The 19,409-nt window shown below is 42.2% G+C and overlaps 1 protein-coding gene across 2 annotated transcripts in view; it reads left to right on the plus strand.

Moving 5' to 3' along the window:
- The window catches only part of scube1 (signal peptide, CUB domain, EGF-like 1), a 121,606-nt gene that overhangs the window by 21,760 nt on the left and 80,437 nt on the right, over nucleotides 1-19,409 (plus strand). For both annotated transcript variants that reach the window (XM_040050526.1, XM_040050527.1), the window contains exons 3-4: nucleotides 4,254-4,379; nucleotides 18,474-18,608. In XM_040050526.1, the coding sequence (XP_039906460.1) occupies nucleotides 4,254-4,379; nucleotides 18,474-18,608 (261 nt within the window). The remainder of the gene's footprint in view (nucleotides 1-4,253; nucleotides 4,380-18,473; nucleotides 18,609-19,409) is intronic.

Below are 19,409 nucleotides of genomic sequence, written 5' to 3' on the forward strand. Positions count from 1 at the left end.
CTGTTATTGCCAACAAAGGTTATGTTACAAAGTATTGAGTTGTATTTTTGTTATTGACCAAATACTTATTTTCCACCCTGATTTACGAATAAATTCTTTACAAATCCTACCATGTGGATTCATGGATTTTTTTTTCACATTCTGTCTCTCACAGTTGAAGTGTACCTCTGGTGCAAATTACTGACCTCTGTCATCATTTTAGGTGGGGGAACTTGCACAATCGGTGGCTGACTAAATACTTTTTTGCCCCACTGTATTAGCCGTCTGTCCTGTCTGGGAATCGCACCAGCTTTGGTCCTACATTGGCGTCTGATGCAGAGAGTTGTTCTATAATCTATAATCATTCTGCTTGATCTCAGTGCATCCTTTGATGTCTTATTTTCTTCTTACATGCTTCCTTTAGCTAGCATTCTTCAATCTTTTAATGGCATTCCTTATCATTTTAATGCCGATGATATTCAGCTGCATATGTCTTCTAACCCTCATGTCTACGGCCACTGCTTGACTCAGGTTACTAAAGAAACCCAACAATTACCCTTTTTTTTAAAATACCAACAAGACTGAGATTATTGCTCCTCCTGAGTTACAGTCGGGCTCTTGCGTCTTTTTGCAAGACTGCTAAGTCCTGCATTTGAAATCTTGTTATATAAATCCTGTCTTCCTTCTCTCTCCCCAACCAATCACAGCAGATGGCCCCGCCCCTCCCTGAGCCTGGTTCTGCCGGAGGTTTCTTCCTGTTAAAAGGGAGTTTTTCCTTCCCACTGTCGCCAAAGTGCTGCTCATAGGGGGTCATACGATTGTTGGGGTTTTCTCTGTGTGTGTTATTGTAGGGTCTACATTACAATATAAAGCACCTTGAAATGGCTGTTGTTGTGATTTGTTGCTGTGTAAATAAAACTAAATTGAATTGAATTAAATATTTGATTCTTCTCTGCACTTCGACTCACATATAAAATCGTTGTCTCTTGTGTTAATTAGAGCACTAGGCTCCAGATTATCTCAGCTACTGCTTCTTCATCCACAGGCTCAGATTCAGTTAGTTGTTCCCTGTACGAGACTAAAGAGTACAGGGAACAGATCCCTTCTGTCTGCAACACCAAGGCTGTGGAACATTTTACATTTTGCTGACTCTGTAGATTCTTTAAAAAAATAGCTGAAAAGTTAATTGTTTGAACAAGCTTAGTGTTGAAAATGTTTATTTATTTATTATTTATGCATTTTAAAACTACCTGTTTATAATATTATGTCTTATTGTATCCTTTTATTGGCTATTACGGCGCTTGATACTGTTATTTATTTTACCCACTTGTGTACACTGCTTTGTGAGCGTTTGTAGTGTTTCTTTTAGTAAGCTCAGTTTGGCAGCAGGTACGAGTCCCGGGCTCCCCCACACCTGTCAGCACAGCATCTGCCTCTGTAGTTGACTCAAGTTATAATGGTAAGCTAGCATTGTGCATGATGTTCTGCATTATTTGCATCTATTTAACTAGATTGGAAACATAAACTCAACCTTAATTATCAACAAGAGTGAATCAGAAACGATTGCAGCTCCTGCTCCCACTTTACTTTGTGTCATTATGCCCATCAGATATTGCATACTGCGCTTTTAAAAGCCCATAAAGACGTGTATTCAAATATGGCCATCTTAACATAATCCACGATACAGACTCGGTCCGGCTGTTTGAAACAGTACAGACACCAATTAATCACCCGCAGCTTTTCACTCTCACGCAGCGCTGAGGCTGTTTCTCCCTATATGCAACGTTAGTTGTAGCCCTTACCTTCCCCTTTGTCTCTGACAGATGAAAAGCAGACGACAAAGGAGGTGCCACATCGTGTTGAACCACACCATCTGAGCTGGCAGCACAGCAAAGTGTCCAAACAACCTTTCCCCAAACAGACGCCCATTCAAGCTCAGCGTAATTAGTTGCAAATGCCTTTTAGGATGAGCCAGTGATGGCCGTGAGGAGCTTGTATACACAAAGCTCATGCTCTTTAAATGAGTGATTTTTCCCCCCATTTTTTGTTACATTTTCTTTCATTTTAAAATGAACTCAATCTGCTGGTGCTCACGTATAGCTCAATTAAAGTACTTTGGTCACTTTAAAGTTTTTAAACAGGGCTCTGGTTACCTTTTCATATAACAGGACTGAATGTTAGGCAGTGATATTAATCTTCTCATATAATCACAATCACATTGGAGCGGTCCATGACCTACACACAATATGGGCTTGTTTCGTCAGAGATCAAACAAAGCGAATTAAAATGCCCTTGTGTGTGTTAGTCTGCATAATTGGCTTCCGGTAAACATGTCTGTGATGCTTCATGGTGGAGATCGTGGCAGTCATAATTGTTTTCAAACCATTAAGTAAAACCTCTCTGATGAGGATCCTTTATGTTTATGTCTGTCTGACTCTTCAAAGCGATCGCTTGAGCCAACATCACAACATCACTCTTGTGAAAGGAAGTGAATGGCTGAGGGTTTCATTTTTACGATTTGTCCTTCTTTCTTTTACTTGTGAAAATGCACATGTACAGCATTTCCTGCATGCAGGATAAATGTGGACGTTTTTAGGTGCATCTCTCTGATTTACTGTAATGTGTCGTGTTGCCGGTTCCACGTCACTGCATGTCAACTATTACTGTGTGCTGTTGCTGACTGCACTCATATACGAGGCTGTTGCAAGAGTCTCTGGAGATCTGTTTTAGCCACAGAAGTAAAGGACTAAAGGGTTTAGTATGTCTCTTACTCCTCATCTGTGGAAAACAGGAGATAACAAATACTGCGTCACTCACAGCTCACAGAGTTCTAGCTCAGAGTTGCACAAAACTCTTTTCATTGAGTCATCAGGCCATTGGGCAAGGTGCACGGATGAGGTTCTTTCCAGTGAATTTACTCTTAAATTGTTTTCATGTATACAACCTGTCAGATGAACTGTAGGCAGATAGACAGGCAGATAATACAGCAGACGTGTGGAGCAGAGCAAAATGAGACGAGATAAAAAGGGAGAGAGTTTGGGACACAGGAAGGCAGGAAAGAAGAATGAAAGGCTGCACATGACTTTGACTAACCCATCCAGGCGGCATCCTACTTGGCTCAAGGAAGAGAAGGTGCACAGATGTCAGCCTGAATCAGAGTGCACGTATACCTGTGCTGCATCAGCCGTCGCACAGACAGAGCAGGAGGACCTGGGCTTAGGTCTTCCTCTACTGCACGGCAGATCTCCTGCTGTTCACACGGAGGGGGAGGACTGTTTGTTTAAGTGGCTCTGCATGGCAACCACTTGCAAGCTGCTCCGATGAAAACCTCTGCTGGCTCAGCATGGAGGTGGGTGGTTATCCCCAGATGAATAAACACTCACTGACATCCCCCAACCAACTACTCCCTTCCTGAGCTGTACTGTGATGTTTCAGGGGTTACTCTCGAAGGATGGCACTCATCAGGGTTGATGGATTTCCTGCTACCTAAGAAACCAGCAGGAACAGACTTTTAACAGGGTTTTTTTTCCCTAATATGGTGACGTGTGTGTGTCGTTTTAATCACTGTATCAAACAACACACATTAGAGTGCCTCTCTAATGTGTGTGTTTGCTGTCATTGTGTGTTGTTTTGGTGTCTTTACTCTCATTTGTTTCTGTCCGAGACAATTTTACTCAAGCTGAACACTTGATATGTCACGCCAGGGAAATCCACTCTAGGGCAGTGATGGTGAAATTGTAAAGGCACTCAGAAGCATCTCTTCATATTCCTATGCATAGCACCTTTAACATATTTACATACAATACTGTTACCTGTAACTTCATTTAGCATCTGTGACCGATGCACAGACTTGATTCAGCCTTCAGGTTTCAAGGGTTCCAGTTTCATCCAGACTGTGTGAAGAGGTGTGGCAGTGAGCGAGAGCCCACTCACAAAGCTTATTAGATTTTAAGTACACAGAGTGCATTGAGTCATTGACCAGAGCTACCAAATGGAAAGCAAATTTGAAACTTGACTCACAGTGCTAATAAAAATACCCTCTGCATTTCCCCTCAAACAGCAATATTTAGTTCATGAAAGTGGTCATTTTCACATTTACTTTTACAGTATATAGAAAAAAAAAAGGTTTATTCTCAATTTACTTCAATTAAGAGCGACTGCCTACACCGCTGAAACCGGGCTTTAATGACTCAACTGCTACGTCAGCTCTGTAATTCATTTGACACCATTTAGGCCGGCATGATTACTAACCTTTGCCCTCTGGTCTTCATCAGACATGGACGAATGTGAGAATGACTACAATGGGGGCTGTGTCCACGAATGCATCAACATACCAGGCAACTACAGGTGCATGTGCTACGATGGATTCATGCTGGCCCACGATGGACACAACTGTCTGGGTAACTCAATTTTTCAATGCATTATTCCCCTTCGTGTGCATCTCTTATAACAGGATACAAACCTCAATGACATTTGTGGTGTTTTGCAAAATAACTAAGCTTTGTTCAAAATGAGAACATCTTGAGTATCTTGTATGTGTCTGCATCATTTAGTGATGATGGGTAATCTATATATCTGTGTGTGTGTGTGTGTGTGTACATGTTTAGACATAGACATTAGGTTTAGACATTCATTTCTGGTGGTTAGCGTTTGGGTAAGCGGCTATGTCAATGAGATGTCCACACTAAGATATAACAACGAGTATGTGTGTTTAAGTGTGTGTACATTTGTCCTTGTACCTATTAAACCTGTCTGGCTCAGGATGCCTTGCTCGCATAGTCGCTCTGTCATCAGTTGGAGGGTTTCCATGATTTGTGCTGTTTTATGCTCTTTTCTGTGTACTGCAGGGAGGCGCTCAGGGTTGAAGAGTTCTCCTGCAGATATCTGGCTGTGCTTTAGTACTGACAGATCAGACCATTTAGGCCGAGTGCTCTGTTATCCACTTGCAGTCAACTAGACTTCTGTGTTTTTTTCTCCTGCCCCGTGTAACATGCAGGACTGCGTGGATGTGCTCAAACACACTTTATCTCATCGGTCCTGTGCTGCTGACTGACGACCACAAAGTAACGTCAGAAACATAAGAACAGTCGTTCCAGATGCTCGTGTGTCTTTGCTGGGATATGTTTGGCATTTGAAAGTGTTGTAACTCATTCTTTAAACTTTTAGAGAGACTAGGTGAGAGATTGATTGCTAAGGCAGCAGCTGCCAGTGGAGACTAGCTGCTGAATTGTGGATTCACCTCACAGGAATGACTCTCAGACAGCTGATATAGAGCAGAGTTAAAGCTAAAGTTGAAGGTTTGCCATTAGAATTTAATTTCATGCACAAACATGGTCAAAGGCATTATTAACTACGCTGTCTATTGAGCTACATTCTTAACATTGACTGCACTACCAAACACACGACACACCTTTTTTTAAATTAATAATAACTCCCTGCCAAATATTTTTAATGTAAGGCGATTCGTTTAGTTCTTCTCCTTTTTTATTAAAGAGAGGAAAGTTGATCAATTTTCAGAAACTAAGAACAAAACAGCCTTATGATGAAAGGCTGATGCTTCAGTTGACTTCCTGGTTTGTTTTGTAGTGTTTGTGATCACCCACATCTATCATATGTCTGTAAGTTAGCTCAGATCATACTCTATACTCACTGTGTGGCTGTCTCTGACTGTAATCTGATTACTTTTTTAAAGTAACTGAGTAAAGTAAGGGATTACTATTGCAAAAACGGTAATTAGATTACTGTTACTTTCCCGTAGGAACTCTGCGTTACTGCGTTACTAAAACCGTGATTTTTTTGCGAGAGTGTCTCATGACAGTGACGTAAGCGAGCGCGACGTTAGTGACAACAGCTGTGTGCAGATCAACAATGGATCATATATCGAGTGCAGGAGAGAGTATGAGCGTGCAGCAGTTAAAGCGTGGAAGTACTGACCTTACTTTGAGTTTGGTTCCATAAAAAGTGACAAAAACATTAGTGTCCGCTGTGCGTGGGAAGAAAACTTCTTTTTACAGTGAAAAAAACCCCTAAACTTCCGAGCAAGCACCGAGTAGCTACGACGTAATGGGAAACTCACAGAGAAACTCGCGGATTCTTCAACTGACCGCCACGGCACACCTGCACCAGGGTAAACCTCCGCCTACCCCACTCCTGCTTTACAGGTGAAAATAGAGCAACAGGACTGCTGACTCTTTGACTTTATTTATTTTCTGCTGTGTTTTACTTGCATCTATTTGAAAGACTGAGTGTAAACACACAAAACATTTTATTTTATGTGCTGGAATGTGCAGAAAATAGGTTTAAATGTTAAACTAATTTCTTCCAGTCAGAGAATGTTGCATATAATTAAATTTTTGCTTGATGCATAAAGTTAAAAGATTAAAACTAATAAAACAAGTTTTAAAAAGAGACTTTTCCATTTGATTACATTTTGTATGATGGATTATGTAGAAAAAGTAGAATTGGGCTGAAAGATCTATCACTTTATCACCTCTTCAGGTTGTAAATCGTGTTTTTAAAAAGCAACTAAGTAACTAAGTAATTAATTACTTTTGAAAATAAGTAATCAGTAAAGTAATGGGATTACTTTTTTGGGGAAGTAATCAGTAATTACTTACTGATTACTTTTTTCAAGTAACTTGACCAACACTGCTGACGACCAGCTCTATCAATTGTAAATATTAAATGTTTATGCAGTTAAATGCAGTACTTTCATTCAACTAACTGACTTCCCAGACAGTGCTGGTGCAGCCTGCACTTGTTTGAAACAGGACTTCCCCTCTCCATCATCATCAGGCTTCCTTGCTAACACGCTAAAGGTTTCTTCACACTACAGAACTTTACACCTTTCCAAGTTTTCATTGTTTTTCTCCCCTCATTGTCTTGTTATTTAACACTAAGAGGGTGTGCTGTGCTTGCACGAGCTATTCTTATTCTATATTCCTTTTAATTCATTATAAGTCAGCATCTAGTGGTCATTAAAGGAACTGCATTTCAATCGATTCTCACGAGTTTCTTCGGGTTTTAGACTTGAACTCTTTTGAAATGTGTTAAATGTGACTGGCTGAGAGAGACATAATGGCAGCAGCCCTGCTTGTTAAAGAGATTTTCCCTGAGAACACGCCAGTTTTACATGTGGAGCAGTGGGTTGGTGGGAAGCTGTCACCATAATTATGTGTTGCTGTGTTTTGTGTTGTTTATTTTCTGCTGGCTTGTCATCCTGTGCTGCTAGCTTGGTTAGCTGTTGCGTCGTCCTTAAAAAGAGGGCATGTGGTTCGTGGCATTTCACCGCACGTGTTTGTGCCACTAATTCAAGTGATACCAACTGACTGCTGTGGGAACTGTCATCGGTCGCTCTTTGCAGCCCAGTGACAGGAAATCAGTGCGAGACTTGTTTTATTAGATGGTGACTGAAATTGGCTGTTATGAACTGCTGCTAATTAAAACCAGGTTACTGAGTTCAAACGAGGCAGTAAAGTGTGAAATCAGATGCAAGATGTGTGTGATCACAGTCAGACCGCTACCAGCTACTTGTTTGCCTTTCCTAATTTCTGCATTCCTGTCCTTTTCTCTGTATTTTGTCATTTGTCATTCAGTTCTCTGTTCTTGTTGATTAGCCATTTTTCCCTCTTTTTATTCTCCTGTTCATAAATATTCCATGCCTTTATTTTGAAAGCATGTTCTCTGATGGTGCCCAGTATCTCTGCCTCACAGTCCTCTCTCACTCTGTTATTTGAGTTTTTCTTTACCTCCATCTCTTCGCCCAGTGCTTCCTCTGTTGATCTGTGACATGCTCTTTTTATCCTCCCATCTTTCTCTGTCATGTTTTTAGCATGTTTCTAAATCTTTCTGTTTGCTGACCGTTGTCTTATAACACATCAGCAGCTACAAATGTGAACAGAAACAGCTATGCTAACAGCTATAAGTATACCTGAATACATGCCTGTATTTAAAGGTATGTATCTAGGTTTTTTCTTTTGTATATTTGTACATTGGATATTTCTGAACACTGTTCATATGTGCTGTAGAACTGTGCACCTCAGCCCATGTCTGCACTGAGCAGGAGATCTCTGTATCTCCGTGTCTCATTGTACACATGTATAGTGACAATAAAAGGCATTCTCTGCATTTAGTATAAATCTGTAGAGAGAGAGTTTGTTAATTGTTACTCATCTACTCCCTCATGTTGCCACCTGTTACAGCTAAAAGGAGGATAAGGAAATGTTCTTCTGTTCGTTGAAGAAGCAAATATAGCGTTACTACACAAACACTGTTCAAACTAAAAGTCATATTTTCAAAATGCAGACCCATTTTCACGTGACGCTGTTCCACATCTTTAGCAAAGAGAATACAACTGAGACAGACTAACAGAAATATTCAGCGCGTCCCATCATTCACCAGGACTTTGATGTTTGGGCAATAATCCCAAACACCATGATATACAAATGACCCCAAAGGTGTGTAATGACAGTATTTGTCTCCCTGCCAGATGCGTACAAAGTGAAAATAAATTAGGAAACTACTGCGGCACCCTGAAGTGGCTCAGTGAGGGACGTGATCGATGGTAAAGGTTTGTTGTTTTTAAATGGAGAAACCAAAGAAACCAGTCACGCCCATGAAAATGTTTCTCTGAATTGGAACATTTTCGACCGTTGGGGTTAAATGTATGGACGAGAGGCAAGACCTTCAGAAATGTGAAGGTTGCGGTGAAGTTAGTTTCTTTTTAATGCAGTGTTATGTCCTTTGTGGTGATGTCACCATTGCTACACAGAATATAAAAATGTCAAATGGATTTTCTAATCTACAGTTCGTGCGCCTTTCCAATGCTCTGTCATTTGTAATGCGATTACAGTAAATTAAGTGTATAACTTACTATAAAATTGTTCTTAGATCTTTTATGTCTTAATTGTTTCTATAAATGGTTTGCTCATTAAAAAACTATTTAACAACAAATGGTATCTACTGTGGTCTGGCACTGGTATATTTATAGAATTAGACGCGTCTTCAGCAATTAAACATGAAACAGAAAATAATTTACTAAATTTGCAAGATGGAATGATGTTGTTTTGGGCTGCTGCCATTTATTTTACCCACCTGGTGGTTTTGCCATTTCTGTATGACCTCTGTTGAACTTTTTTATTCCCTAAAGTTCAGCTGAAAACAAGGAATTCAAACAAGACAAATCCAGTCAGTTTGTGGGCAAAGGTGTTGGGATTACTCACATGTTTAGTAGTAGCCCTGTGATGTGTGGCTTACTCTGATCCCAGATGTTTTTGCAAATGTGGGACAATATCTCATTTTGGAATGCGGTCCTTGAATTTTCCATTTGAAAACTCATAAAGCCAAAAGGGAACAGCATTGTTTGGCCACCGAAGATCCAGAAGATTAGCTTATACTTCAGATATGATGTGTGTTACATAGAATCCATCTACATTAAGCCCACTTTGAGAAGATATATGACACTGCAGTTTACGTTCCTGTGTATTGACTCATGGAGACTCTGTGATGCTTCTTGTTTACTGTCGTCGCTAGCTAAAGAGATAAATAGTGCCCTGTGATGCATGGTAACCCTATAAACAGAACTTTCGGAGAGTGACGTGTTGGCCTAACATCAAACCGCAGTTTAAGCCGAGCTCCAGTCTTGTTCTTCGTGCTGCCCATCAACCAGAACGACAGTATTTGTTATAATGTCTCACTCTCCAGTGTACATTTACTGTATAGAAAATGTGTCGCACAGCTCTGTTGCACACTCGTTTTGTATATGAACACTATTGATTCATAGACAGATAGTGTCTTGGCTCTCATATTACAAGTTGTCATAACATCGTATATCAGTGCTGTGGGTTGAATCAGCTGTGATAAGTGCAAAGATGTTGTACATTAAAGTCATATGTCTTCCATGACTGGTGAAAGAGTCGCTAACAGGCACTGCTCTGCTTTCTGACTCATTAATCATAGCTTGGCGAATAATGTCGATTGCTGCGACACATATGTCTTCAGGTCCGATCAGCTTCGGGTTCAGGTTGTGTGGTTTCGCAGCAGGAGAGGTTGCCGATGATCAAAGCTCACGGGGAAGTGGTAAGTTGACTGCGGTGTTTGGTCACCATCACAGGGCAACAGAATAATATGAAAACAACATTTTTATCCAGCTTGTTTGTTTCAAAGTTCACTCTCAATTTATTTCTCATTTTTCTCACACTCTCCGGGCCTGCCTGTGGAAAACAATAACGACTCGTGGTTTTTAATAGACCCAAAGAATGACATTCAGAAACCTCAGAAACTTGTGGTGTTTTGAAGAAGCCTGGGATGACAAACTGCACTTTGAAAAAGTGAGCCAAGAAAAAAGAAAAAGGGCAACAGACGTGTGCGAGTCTGCAGGAAGTCTTCCAGATGCACCGTGTCAACGAGTCGAGCTCTAATTGATTTAAGATTGCTTAATTTTGTTCTGATTAAAGAGTGATCCTGTTCAGCTCCTTTCTTCTTTTGATTTTGACTTTATTTATTTGGCTTTGGCTTAGACGCAGCTGGCCTCAATGTGTCGATGGTTCGGTGCCCTCTGTGAATGTCTGGCGCTCTCGCTTCAGTTTATTTTTGTTCCGACAAGTTCTTTTTATTTCATGTGGAGATCTGAGAGGTGACTGCACAGTGGGGCAGTCATCAGAGACAGTGTGTCACAGAGCAGTCCAACATGTAAAAGACAAGGTCTGCATGGGGAAACACAAACTTGCATGCAACTTCCAATGTATGGAAGAGATGCTGTTGGTGGAATATCTGCACCAACAGATAAGACACAGAAATGCACCACAGTAAAAAAGTACTTGTACATAGTCATTTATAAGGCTGGGTTGTGAAAGTCTTTCTGGGCATCTTCCAAAGTTTAACAGTGCACATATTGCCCAGCAAAAGAGAATAAAAAGACTTTGGAAGATACCTCATTGGTGAGATGAACCCATTCTCTTGCGCTTATCCTTGTCAGAGTCGCAGGGGAGCTGAAGCCTATCCCAGTGACCTGGGAACTGTCATGTTCCAGCTGTGTGCAGGCAGAGATTGGACCCAAACGCAAACTCACTGAGACATGAGGAATAAACTCAAAAGCACTGCTTTGTTGCAGGAGAACGGGGAAAACAGAACTAAACCAAGCTGGGAAATGACTAACTGAACCGCGAGGAAACACAGGGAAACAGCCATGAGGGGCGACGCGACACGGAACAGAGGGAGACTCTGACATAAATACACAGGAGGTAATGAGGGAAGTGGAAGCACACAGGGAACACAGCTGAGAACAATTACACTTGACAGGACGGGGAGGACACGAAACTAGAAACGCTGACACCAAGATGTGGACCTTAAACGTAACACAGGAAGTACACAGACAGCCTGGAGAGAGAGAGGGAGAGAACATGAAGAAATACACGAAGGGGAGAGGAAAACACGGAACACAAGGAGTGGGAGCAAAGCACAATAACTCACATAGGCAACAACACAGGGGGAACATACAGGCAGAGAAGATTAAACACAGAACAGAAGGCACAGAGAAACATGAGGGGCAGGGGATCAAAACCTAGGAACCATAGAATAAATCACAAATGAACCTGACATAATCCAAAGATCACAAAGAACTGAAAACGCTGGGTCAGGAGCAGTGTTGGTCAAGTTACCTGAAAAAAGTAATCAGATTACAGTAACGCGTTACAAGTAACGCGTTACTGCCCATCTCTGGTCAGGAGACCCAGGACCCTGACAGGAACACCCTGGACGTTGCTATTTAGTTATTCAGGTTCTACAGCTCAGCTGAAAAACCCAGCCTATGAAAAGATAAGCAGGAAATTTCATATTAGAAACAGTAAACATCTCTCCTGGGTTCTAGTAGAACACTGTATTATTTTATCCTCTTAAAATGCTAATTTTCTATCATGTTATAGTACAGCTGAGAACTGGTGACAAAACTTCCTGTTAATAAATGGGCAAAAAAGAGCAAAGGAGTACAGTGGTGTGTACTACTCTCTTTGCTCTAGCAACAAGAGAAAGAGAAGTAGGAGGCTCCAGTTGAAAACTGAGCTAGAGGACAAGACCCGGTAAAGCAGCAACGCTGATCATTTTATTACAGATGAAAGAATGTAGACAGTTTTAAACTCTCAGTGATGCCGCAGTGTTCGTTTGACTTTGGGACCTGAAGAAGACGGAGTTTAGGACCCAGATTACTCCGCGAGGCTCCAGACTACAGCAGCCGTAATGCTCCGACAATCCATCAAGCGGTGCGGCTTCGTAGCTTAGCAAAGTCGTACTAAAACATTTTCTTACAGATTTCTGAGCGCCGTGTAGCACATGAAATCGGTTTGAGGTCAGTAAGCACAACTAGAATTCATACATAAGGCGCACTGTCGATTTTTGGGAAAATTAAAGGATTTTAAGCGCGCCTTGTAGCGCGGAAAATGCGGAAGATTGTACTTCAAACAGACAAGTGAACACAAACATGTGAATCATATGCATTAACAGATTGTTAGAAAAGCGACATTAAAAACAGCGAAAAAGACCAAAGAGCTATTCTCTCGTGACCTTAAATGGGACTTAGCCACCTTAATGCATGATTATGATTGGCTTGTAGAACCACCTTTAGTAGCAGTAACTTGAAGCTTCTCACATCATTGCCGGGGAATTTCAGATCACAGTTCTTTACAATGTTGCTTCAGTTCATTGAGCTATGTGGGTATTCTTTCATGCAAAGCCTTGATTCTTGTAGATTTGATGTGGATGGCATGCCTGGGATTATTGTCATGTTTTTTGGCCCAGTTTTAGCTGGCTTCACATTAAGAATACTTTGGTATACAGAGGTTTCAGTAACGGGATTGTGCCAATGTCCCGTTCTTCAAATCAAGGCAAAATCATCCTCATTGTGCTTGACTGTTGGTTTGAGGTGTTTTGGTTAATATGTGGTTTGCTTTTGCCCGACTGATATAGGAAGACTGATGCCAATAAATTCAAACTTTAAAAGCCAATATTCTAAATCAGAATACTGATTGATTTAGATATGCAAAACATGAACAAATTTCTCTAACGGTTATTGTGTGTAGTTATTTATTTACTTGTTTACGCTTTGCCTGACTGTTCAGATGAGCAGGTTGTTACGTTTGTAGCATTCCACACGCGTTACCAAGAAGGAAGCTGCAGAGTGCCCTCTAGTGGACAAATAATGCAACTTAGGATGTTACAAGTTGAACGGTATTTCTCGCAATCTCTTCTTTACATTTTAAGACGTACATTATTAGCAGTTACATATATTGATGCTGATAGATGGCAAATAGATAATTTTAGGATCCACTATGTACCCGCTGGTTTTTATATTTTTAATGCTGTCTGAATGAGAGTGTACTTTCTTTTCCCCATGACTGTATCGCAACTATGAATTACAAGCTTTACCCCCCTTACCTTTCCGTGCCTTTTTCCATTTTGTTTTTCACCCCACTTAATTACCTTGAGGAAGCTGTTGTGATTTCGCACCATAAAATTGAATTGAATTGCCTCCCTCAGCCTCTCAGTTGATGTGAGAAGCACATTGTCACTGTGTCCAAACAAACTTTTACACGAGTTTACACAAGCGCAATCAAACAAAACAGACGAGTGCATTTTGGAACTGGCCTTTGTTCATGCAGAAATGTTGGCAGAGATCACTTAGACTTGGACACAGCTTCAGTTCTTCTTTCTCTGTCCTCACTCCCTCCCCCTCTCCAGCCTGAAAACTAAATGAACCAGTCATATTATGACAAGCATTAAACCATGAGATTTGCTTGAAATAGTGTTAGGAAGTGCAATAAAAACAAAGCTGAGGGTTCAGCGAGGACAACGTGACTTCTGTGCTATTCTTAAACCACTTTATTTACGCATTTACTGGAAGCTCATGCGTTTATAAGGCCAGGACACAATGCTTGTCTAGACTCCCATTCATGCGCCATCTACAGTAGCCTACATTTGGTAAAAATGCAGTGCAGTTAAGGTCAGTAGAATAAAAGTCTGAAGTCTAGTCGAGTCTATGGAGTTTCATTTTTCACAGTTTAAGCTTTGTGATTGCATCTTGTGGTTTAGCACGCTCAGAGAGAGATAAGCACCTGCCAAACTAGTCAAAACCACCTTGTGGTAGTCTCTTGCTACAGCAGTAGTCCATGAGGACATTTGATGATGTTAGTGATATGATATCATTGACATCATATGATGTCATGCACACACAAACTAAACACAAAATAACTGCTCGAGTACTATGTACTTTCTATCTGATATTTAAACACCAATGGATACATCAGAGAGCAACACGAGGTCAGGATCTTGCCGAAGGGCATGCAGACCGGAGAAGCTAGGCACCGAGCCACCACCTTTCCGATTAGTCACTGACTTACTCTACAGCCACCCCAATAATACATCTTTAGAATGACCTAATTGTGTTGTTTATGTCATTCAAGCAGTTACTACAAAGGCAGAGTTCCAGTTTGCAAATGCTTTTTCGAAGCTGGAAACTATATAAATGATTTCCCACCAACACAGCGGTCCATATATTACACATATGTACTCTTTTTTATGGCCTCTCTTTAAATGAACATAGTATAGGGCTCTGTAACTAGAGGAGTGTCATGTCTGGTGCATTTCTTGTTCTTGTTTTTCTGTGTTCCCTGAAGAGCCTCTCTCTTTAACACCATGTGGGGGGCGACCTTAGTAAACAGTGCAAGAGACAAGAGGAAAGACCTACCTGTACCTAAGAGGAAAAACCTCTTAGCAAAATCACAGTTTCAGATGCTAGCAGACAGGCTGGTCACACTATGCTCAGAGTTTTACATTTGATACTGAACAGAAGTATATCGTTTGTGCAGAGCAGCGGGTCTCATGCTAATATACAGGAACTCACAAAGAGATCCGTTCATTCAGTGGAAGGTATATGTGAAGGTCCTATGGACCTGTCTCTTGATAGTTATTGTCTGAACTCTCTTATCTGACATTAGAAATTAAGGTGCTGTGTTCATTTTACTAAAGCTGAAAGGTTCTTCTAAGTGTAAATAATTACCAGCTTTTCTTTTCGTTATGACAGACTTTCCAAAGTGTTCCTTTCTGAATTTGAGTAAATATGGCTGTTTTAAAGGTGCTGTGGCGGTTAGTACTGTTTCATCATAGCAAGAAGATCCTTGGTTCAGCTCCTGCCTGGGGCTTTTTGTGTGTGTGGAGCTTCCATGTCATGGTACTCTGGCTTTCTCCCACAGTCCAAAGATATGGATGGGTCCGGTTAATTGGTGAGTGAAAGATAGGCAGCTTGTCCTGGGTGTACCCTGTCTCTTGCCCTTTAACAAGCAGAAGGATATGGGTGGATGGCTTATTTGCTTTGAGATGAGGTTAGATGGTGTGCTTTGCTTGCCATTTATGTAAGCTAGGTAGAACATTATAAACTTAAATGTATTAACTGTCATCTGAGGCAAGTCTTGTTTTATTAAGCAGGACAATGCTAAACTACATTCTGCAAATATATATATATATATATATATATATATATATATATATATATAAAACACCCAGCACGCCCCTGCGGGCGGTTTATCCTTCAAGCTCGGGTCCTCTACCAGAGGCCTGGGAGCTTGAGGGTCCTGTGCAGTATCTTAGCTGTTCCCAGGACTGCGCTCTTCTGGACAGAGATCTCCGATGTTGTTCCCGGGATCTGCTGGAGCCACTCGCCTAGCTTGGGAGTCACCGCACCTAGTGCTCCGATTACCACGGGGACCACCGTTACCTTCACCCTCCACATCCTCTCGAGCTCTTCTCTGAGCCCTTGGTATTTCTCCAGCTTCTCATGTTCCTTCTTCCTGATGTTGCTGTCATTCGGAACCGCTACATCGATCACTACGGCCGTCTTCTTCTGTTTGTCTACCACCACTATGTCCGGTTGGTTAGCCACCACCATTTTGTCCGTCTGTATCTGGAAGTCCCACAGGATCTTAGCTCGGTCATTCTCCACCACCCTTGGGGGCATCTCCCATTTTGACCTCGGGACTTCCAGGTTATACTCGGCACAGATGTTCCTGTACACTATGCCAGCCACTTGGCTATGGCGTTCCATGTATGCCTTGGCTGCTAGCATCTTGCACCCTGCTGTTATGTGCTGGATTGTCTCTGGAGCATCTTTACACAGCCTGCACCTGGGGTCTTGCCTGGTGTGATAGACCCCAGCCTCTATGGATCTTGTACTCAGAGCTTGTTCTTGTGCTGCCATGATTAGTGCCTCTGTGCTGTCTTTCAGTCCAGCTTTGTCCAGCCACTGGTAGGATTTCTGGATATCAGCCACCTCCTCTATCTGCCGGTGGTACATACCGTGCAGGGCCCTGTCCTTCCATGATGGTTCCTCGTCTCCCTCCTCTTTCTTGGGTTTCTGCTGCCTGAGGTATTCACTGAACACTCGGTCAGTTGGGGCCATCTTCCCAATGTATTCTTGGATGTTCGTTGTCTCATCCTGGACTGTGGTGCTGACACTCACCAGTCCCCGGCCCCCTTCCTTCCGCTTAGCGTACAGCCTCAGGGTGCTGGACTTGGGGTGAAACCCTCCATGCATGGTAAGGAGCTTTCTTGTCTTTATGTCAGTGGCTTCTATCTCCTCCTTTGGCCAGCCTATTACCCCAGCAGGATACCTGATCACGGGCAGGGCGTAGGTGTTGATGGCCCGGATCTTGTTCTTACCATTCAGCTGACTCCTCAGGACTTGCCTGACCCTCTGCAGGTACTTGGTGGTTGCAGCTTTTCTAGCGGCCTCTTCATGGTTCACATTCGCCTGTGGGATGTCTCGTTCACTCTTGACATACAGCTTGATGACATCCATGTACAGGAGGTGGCTGACAACTGCTCCGTTCCGTAGTCGGTATCCGTAGCCAGTCTTGTTAATGATCTCACTGAGGGGGTTCAGGCCTATGCAGAACAGCAGTGGGGACAGAGCATCTCCGTGGTAGATCCGCACTTGATGGTGACTTGTGCTATGGGCTTGGAGTTGGCCTCTAGTGTTGTACGCCACATCCCCATTGAGTTCCTGATGAAGGCTCTTAGGGTCCCATTGATCTTGTACAATTCTAGGCATTCCAGTATCCAGCTGTGGGGCATTGAGTCATAGGCCTTCTTGTAATCAATCCAGGCAGTGCACAGGTTGGTCAGTCTGGTCTTGCAGTCTCGGCTGACTGTTCTGTCTGCCAGTAGCTGGTGTTTTGCGCCTCTGGTATTCTTGCCAATTCCTTTCTGTGTCCCGCTCATGTATTGACCCATGTGCCTGTTCATCTTAGCCGATATGATGCCTGACAGGAGCTTCCATGTAGTACTGAGGCAGGTTATTGGTCGGTAGTTGGTCGGTATATATGTATGTATATATATATATATATATATATATATATATATATATATATATATATATATATATATATATATATATATATATTTAAAGCAAGCTTCACTAATAACAGTCTAATTTAGCTTACCTAAAGTCCAGACCTGTCAACCACTGAAAATATTTGACAAATTATAATTAGTGCTGTCAGCGTTAATCTCGTTAAAATGACGTTAACGCCATAACTGCATTAACAGCGTCAATGCATTAGCGCAGTTAGCTCATTAACGCGTTAGCGCCGTGCAGCCCCGCGCACGGGGCAACAGCACTGCCACTGACAGCACTAATTATAACAGAAAGAAAAGTTCCATGTTTGATCCCCTCAGTCTCCCAACATGTATGACATCGCCTCTCGTCTGTCTGTCCTTCCTTCTGCCTGTGTTTGTGTAACCTGTCTGCACTGTCCGTTACGTCAACTTCATCACCCACCTCAGACTAAACACAATGCAAAGTCTCTTTCTCTCTCTCTCTCTCTCTCTCTCTCTCTCTCTCTCTCACACACACACACACACACACACACACACACACACACACACACACACACACACACACACACACACACACACACACACACACACACACACACAGGGGTGGCCCTGTTTGATCCCTCTTAAAGTCAGTCAAGGGTGTTACATGTTTCCAGTTCACTTCAGGCCCATCAACATGCCCCATTGGAAATTTACTGGCCTTTCAGCAGCACAGTCGGGCCCTATAAACACACTCGTGCACCACCAGTGTGCACTAACACACACATAGACGCAACGACACAATGCAGACACTCACACCAACACACCCCTGTCACCCCCTTTTACAGTGCCTGAAGTTTGGTTCGGCCGCCCGCTGTGCCAGGGTCGGCCCCTTAGGACAGCGTGCCTGCCCTTTCTCCCAGTCTGTGTGTGCACATGTGTGTGTGTGTGGCCCTCGCATTCCTGACTCTGGTGTCATCCGTCTCATCAGACATTTCCCGGCACATAAACTCTCATTGACACAAGTTTATTTATGAAGTGTAATGGGCTGTTATTCCAGCACGCTGCCGTGGCCGACTTTATCTTGCTCACTTCCCTTTATGTCTCTCTCTCTCTGTATCTCTCCATCCAAACAGATGTGGATGAGTGTCTGGACAACAACGGTGGATGCCAGCAAGTGTGTGTTAACACCATGGGGAGCTATGAGTGTATGTGCACAGAGGGCTTCTTCCTCAGTGACAACCAGCATACCTGCATCCACCGCTCTGACGGTAAGACATCAGTGGAGAAAGAGTGCAGTCCACAGTGAACTCTCACCGTGGACCGCACACAAAACACTTTTTTGTTGCTGTGATGCAACAAGTCTAATTCATATGATGGTTCATTGGTTTTGAATCTTGACTTTTGAAGCACATGGCTCAACTAGCAACATCAAATTATTTGTTCTAAGACAATAACTGTAACTGACCAGTGATGTCGTAAATTTGCAGTTTGAGCAAAACGTCTGAACAACACTAAGCGTGATAGTGCTAATATAAATGTGAATATGTGGATTAAAATTCATTGTAAAATTCCAGAATTTACATTTTCTATCACAGATAATTATGATGATGACCTTTTTTCCAATGTCATGAGCACCAAACCAAGTCTTGATAAGGAGGATAAAAATAGCTCATAATCATGATGTGAAGCTTTTCCCAGTCAGTCCAGATGGGAATATAATTTTGAGGTGTCAAAATCCAATGCAAAACTTTATGGATCTGGAAAAAGAATTGCCACATAGGCATGAAGACGTAGGCAGGCTATTGGACAAACTGTGGCAAACAAGCTCTGTGTTTAATTGTTCCTCCAATTTAATTCAATTCAATTCAATTCAATTCAGTTTTATTTATACAGCACCAAATCACAACAACAGCCGCCTCAAGGCGCTTTATATTGTAAGGTAGACCCTACAATAATACATGCAGAGAAAAACCCAACAATCACATGACCCCCTATGAGCAAGCACTTTGGCGACAGTGGGAAGGAAAAACTCCCTTTTAACAGGAAGAAACCTCCGGCAGAACCAGGCT

The sequence above is a fragment of the Simochromis diagramma genome, unplaced genomic scaffold (assembly GCF_900408965.1).
Source record: "Simochromis diagramma unplaced genomic scaffold, fSimDia1.1 OVJJ01000131.1, whole genome shotgun sequence".
Classification (NCBI taxonomy): Eukaryota; Metazoa; Chordata; class Actinopteri; order Cichliformes; family Cichlidae; genus Simochromis; species Simochromis diagramma.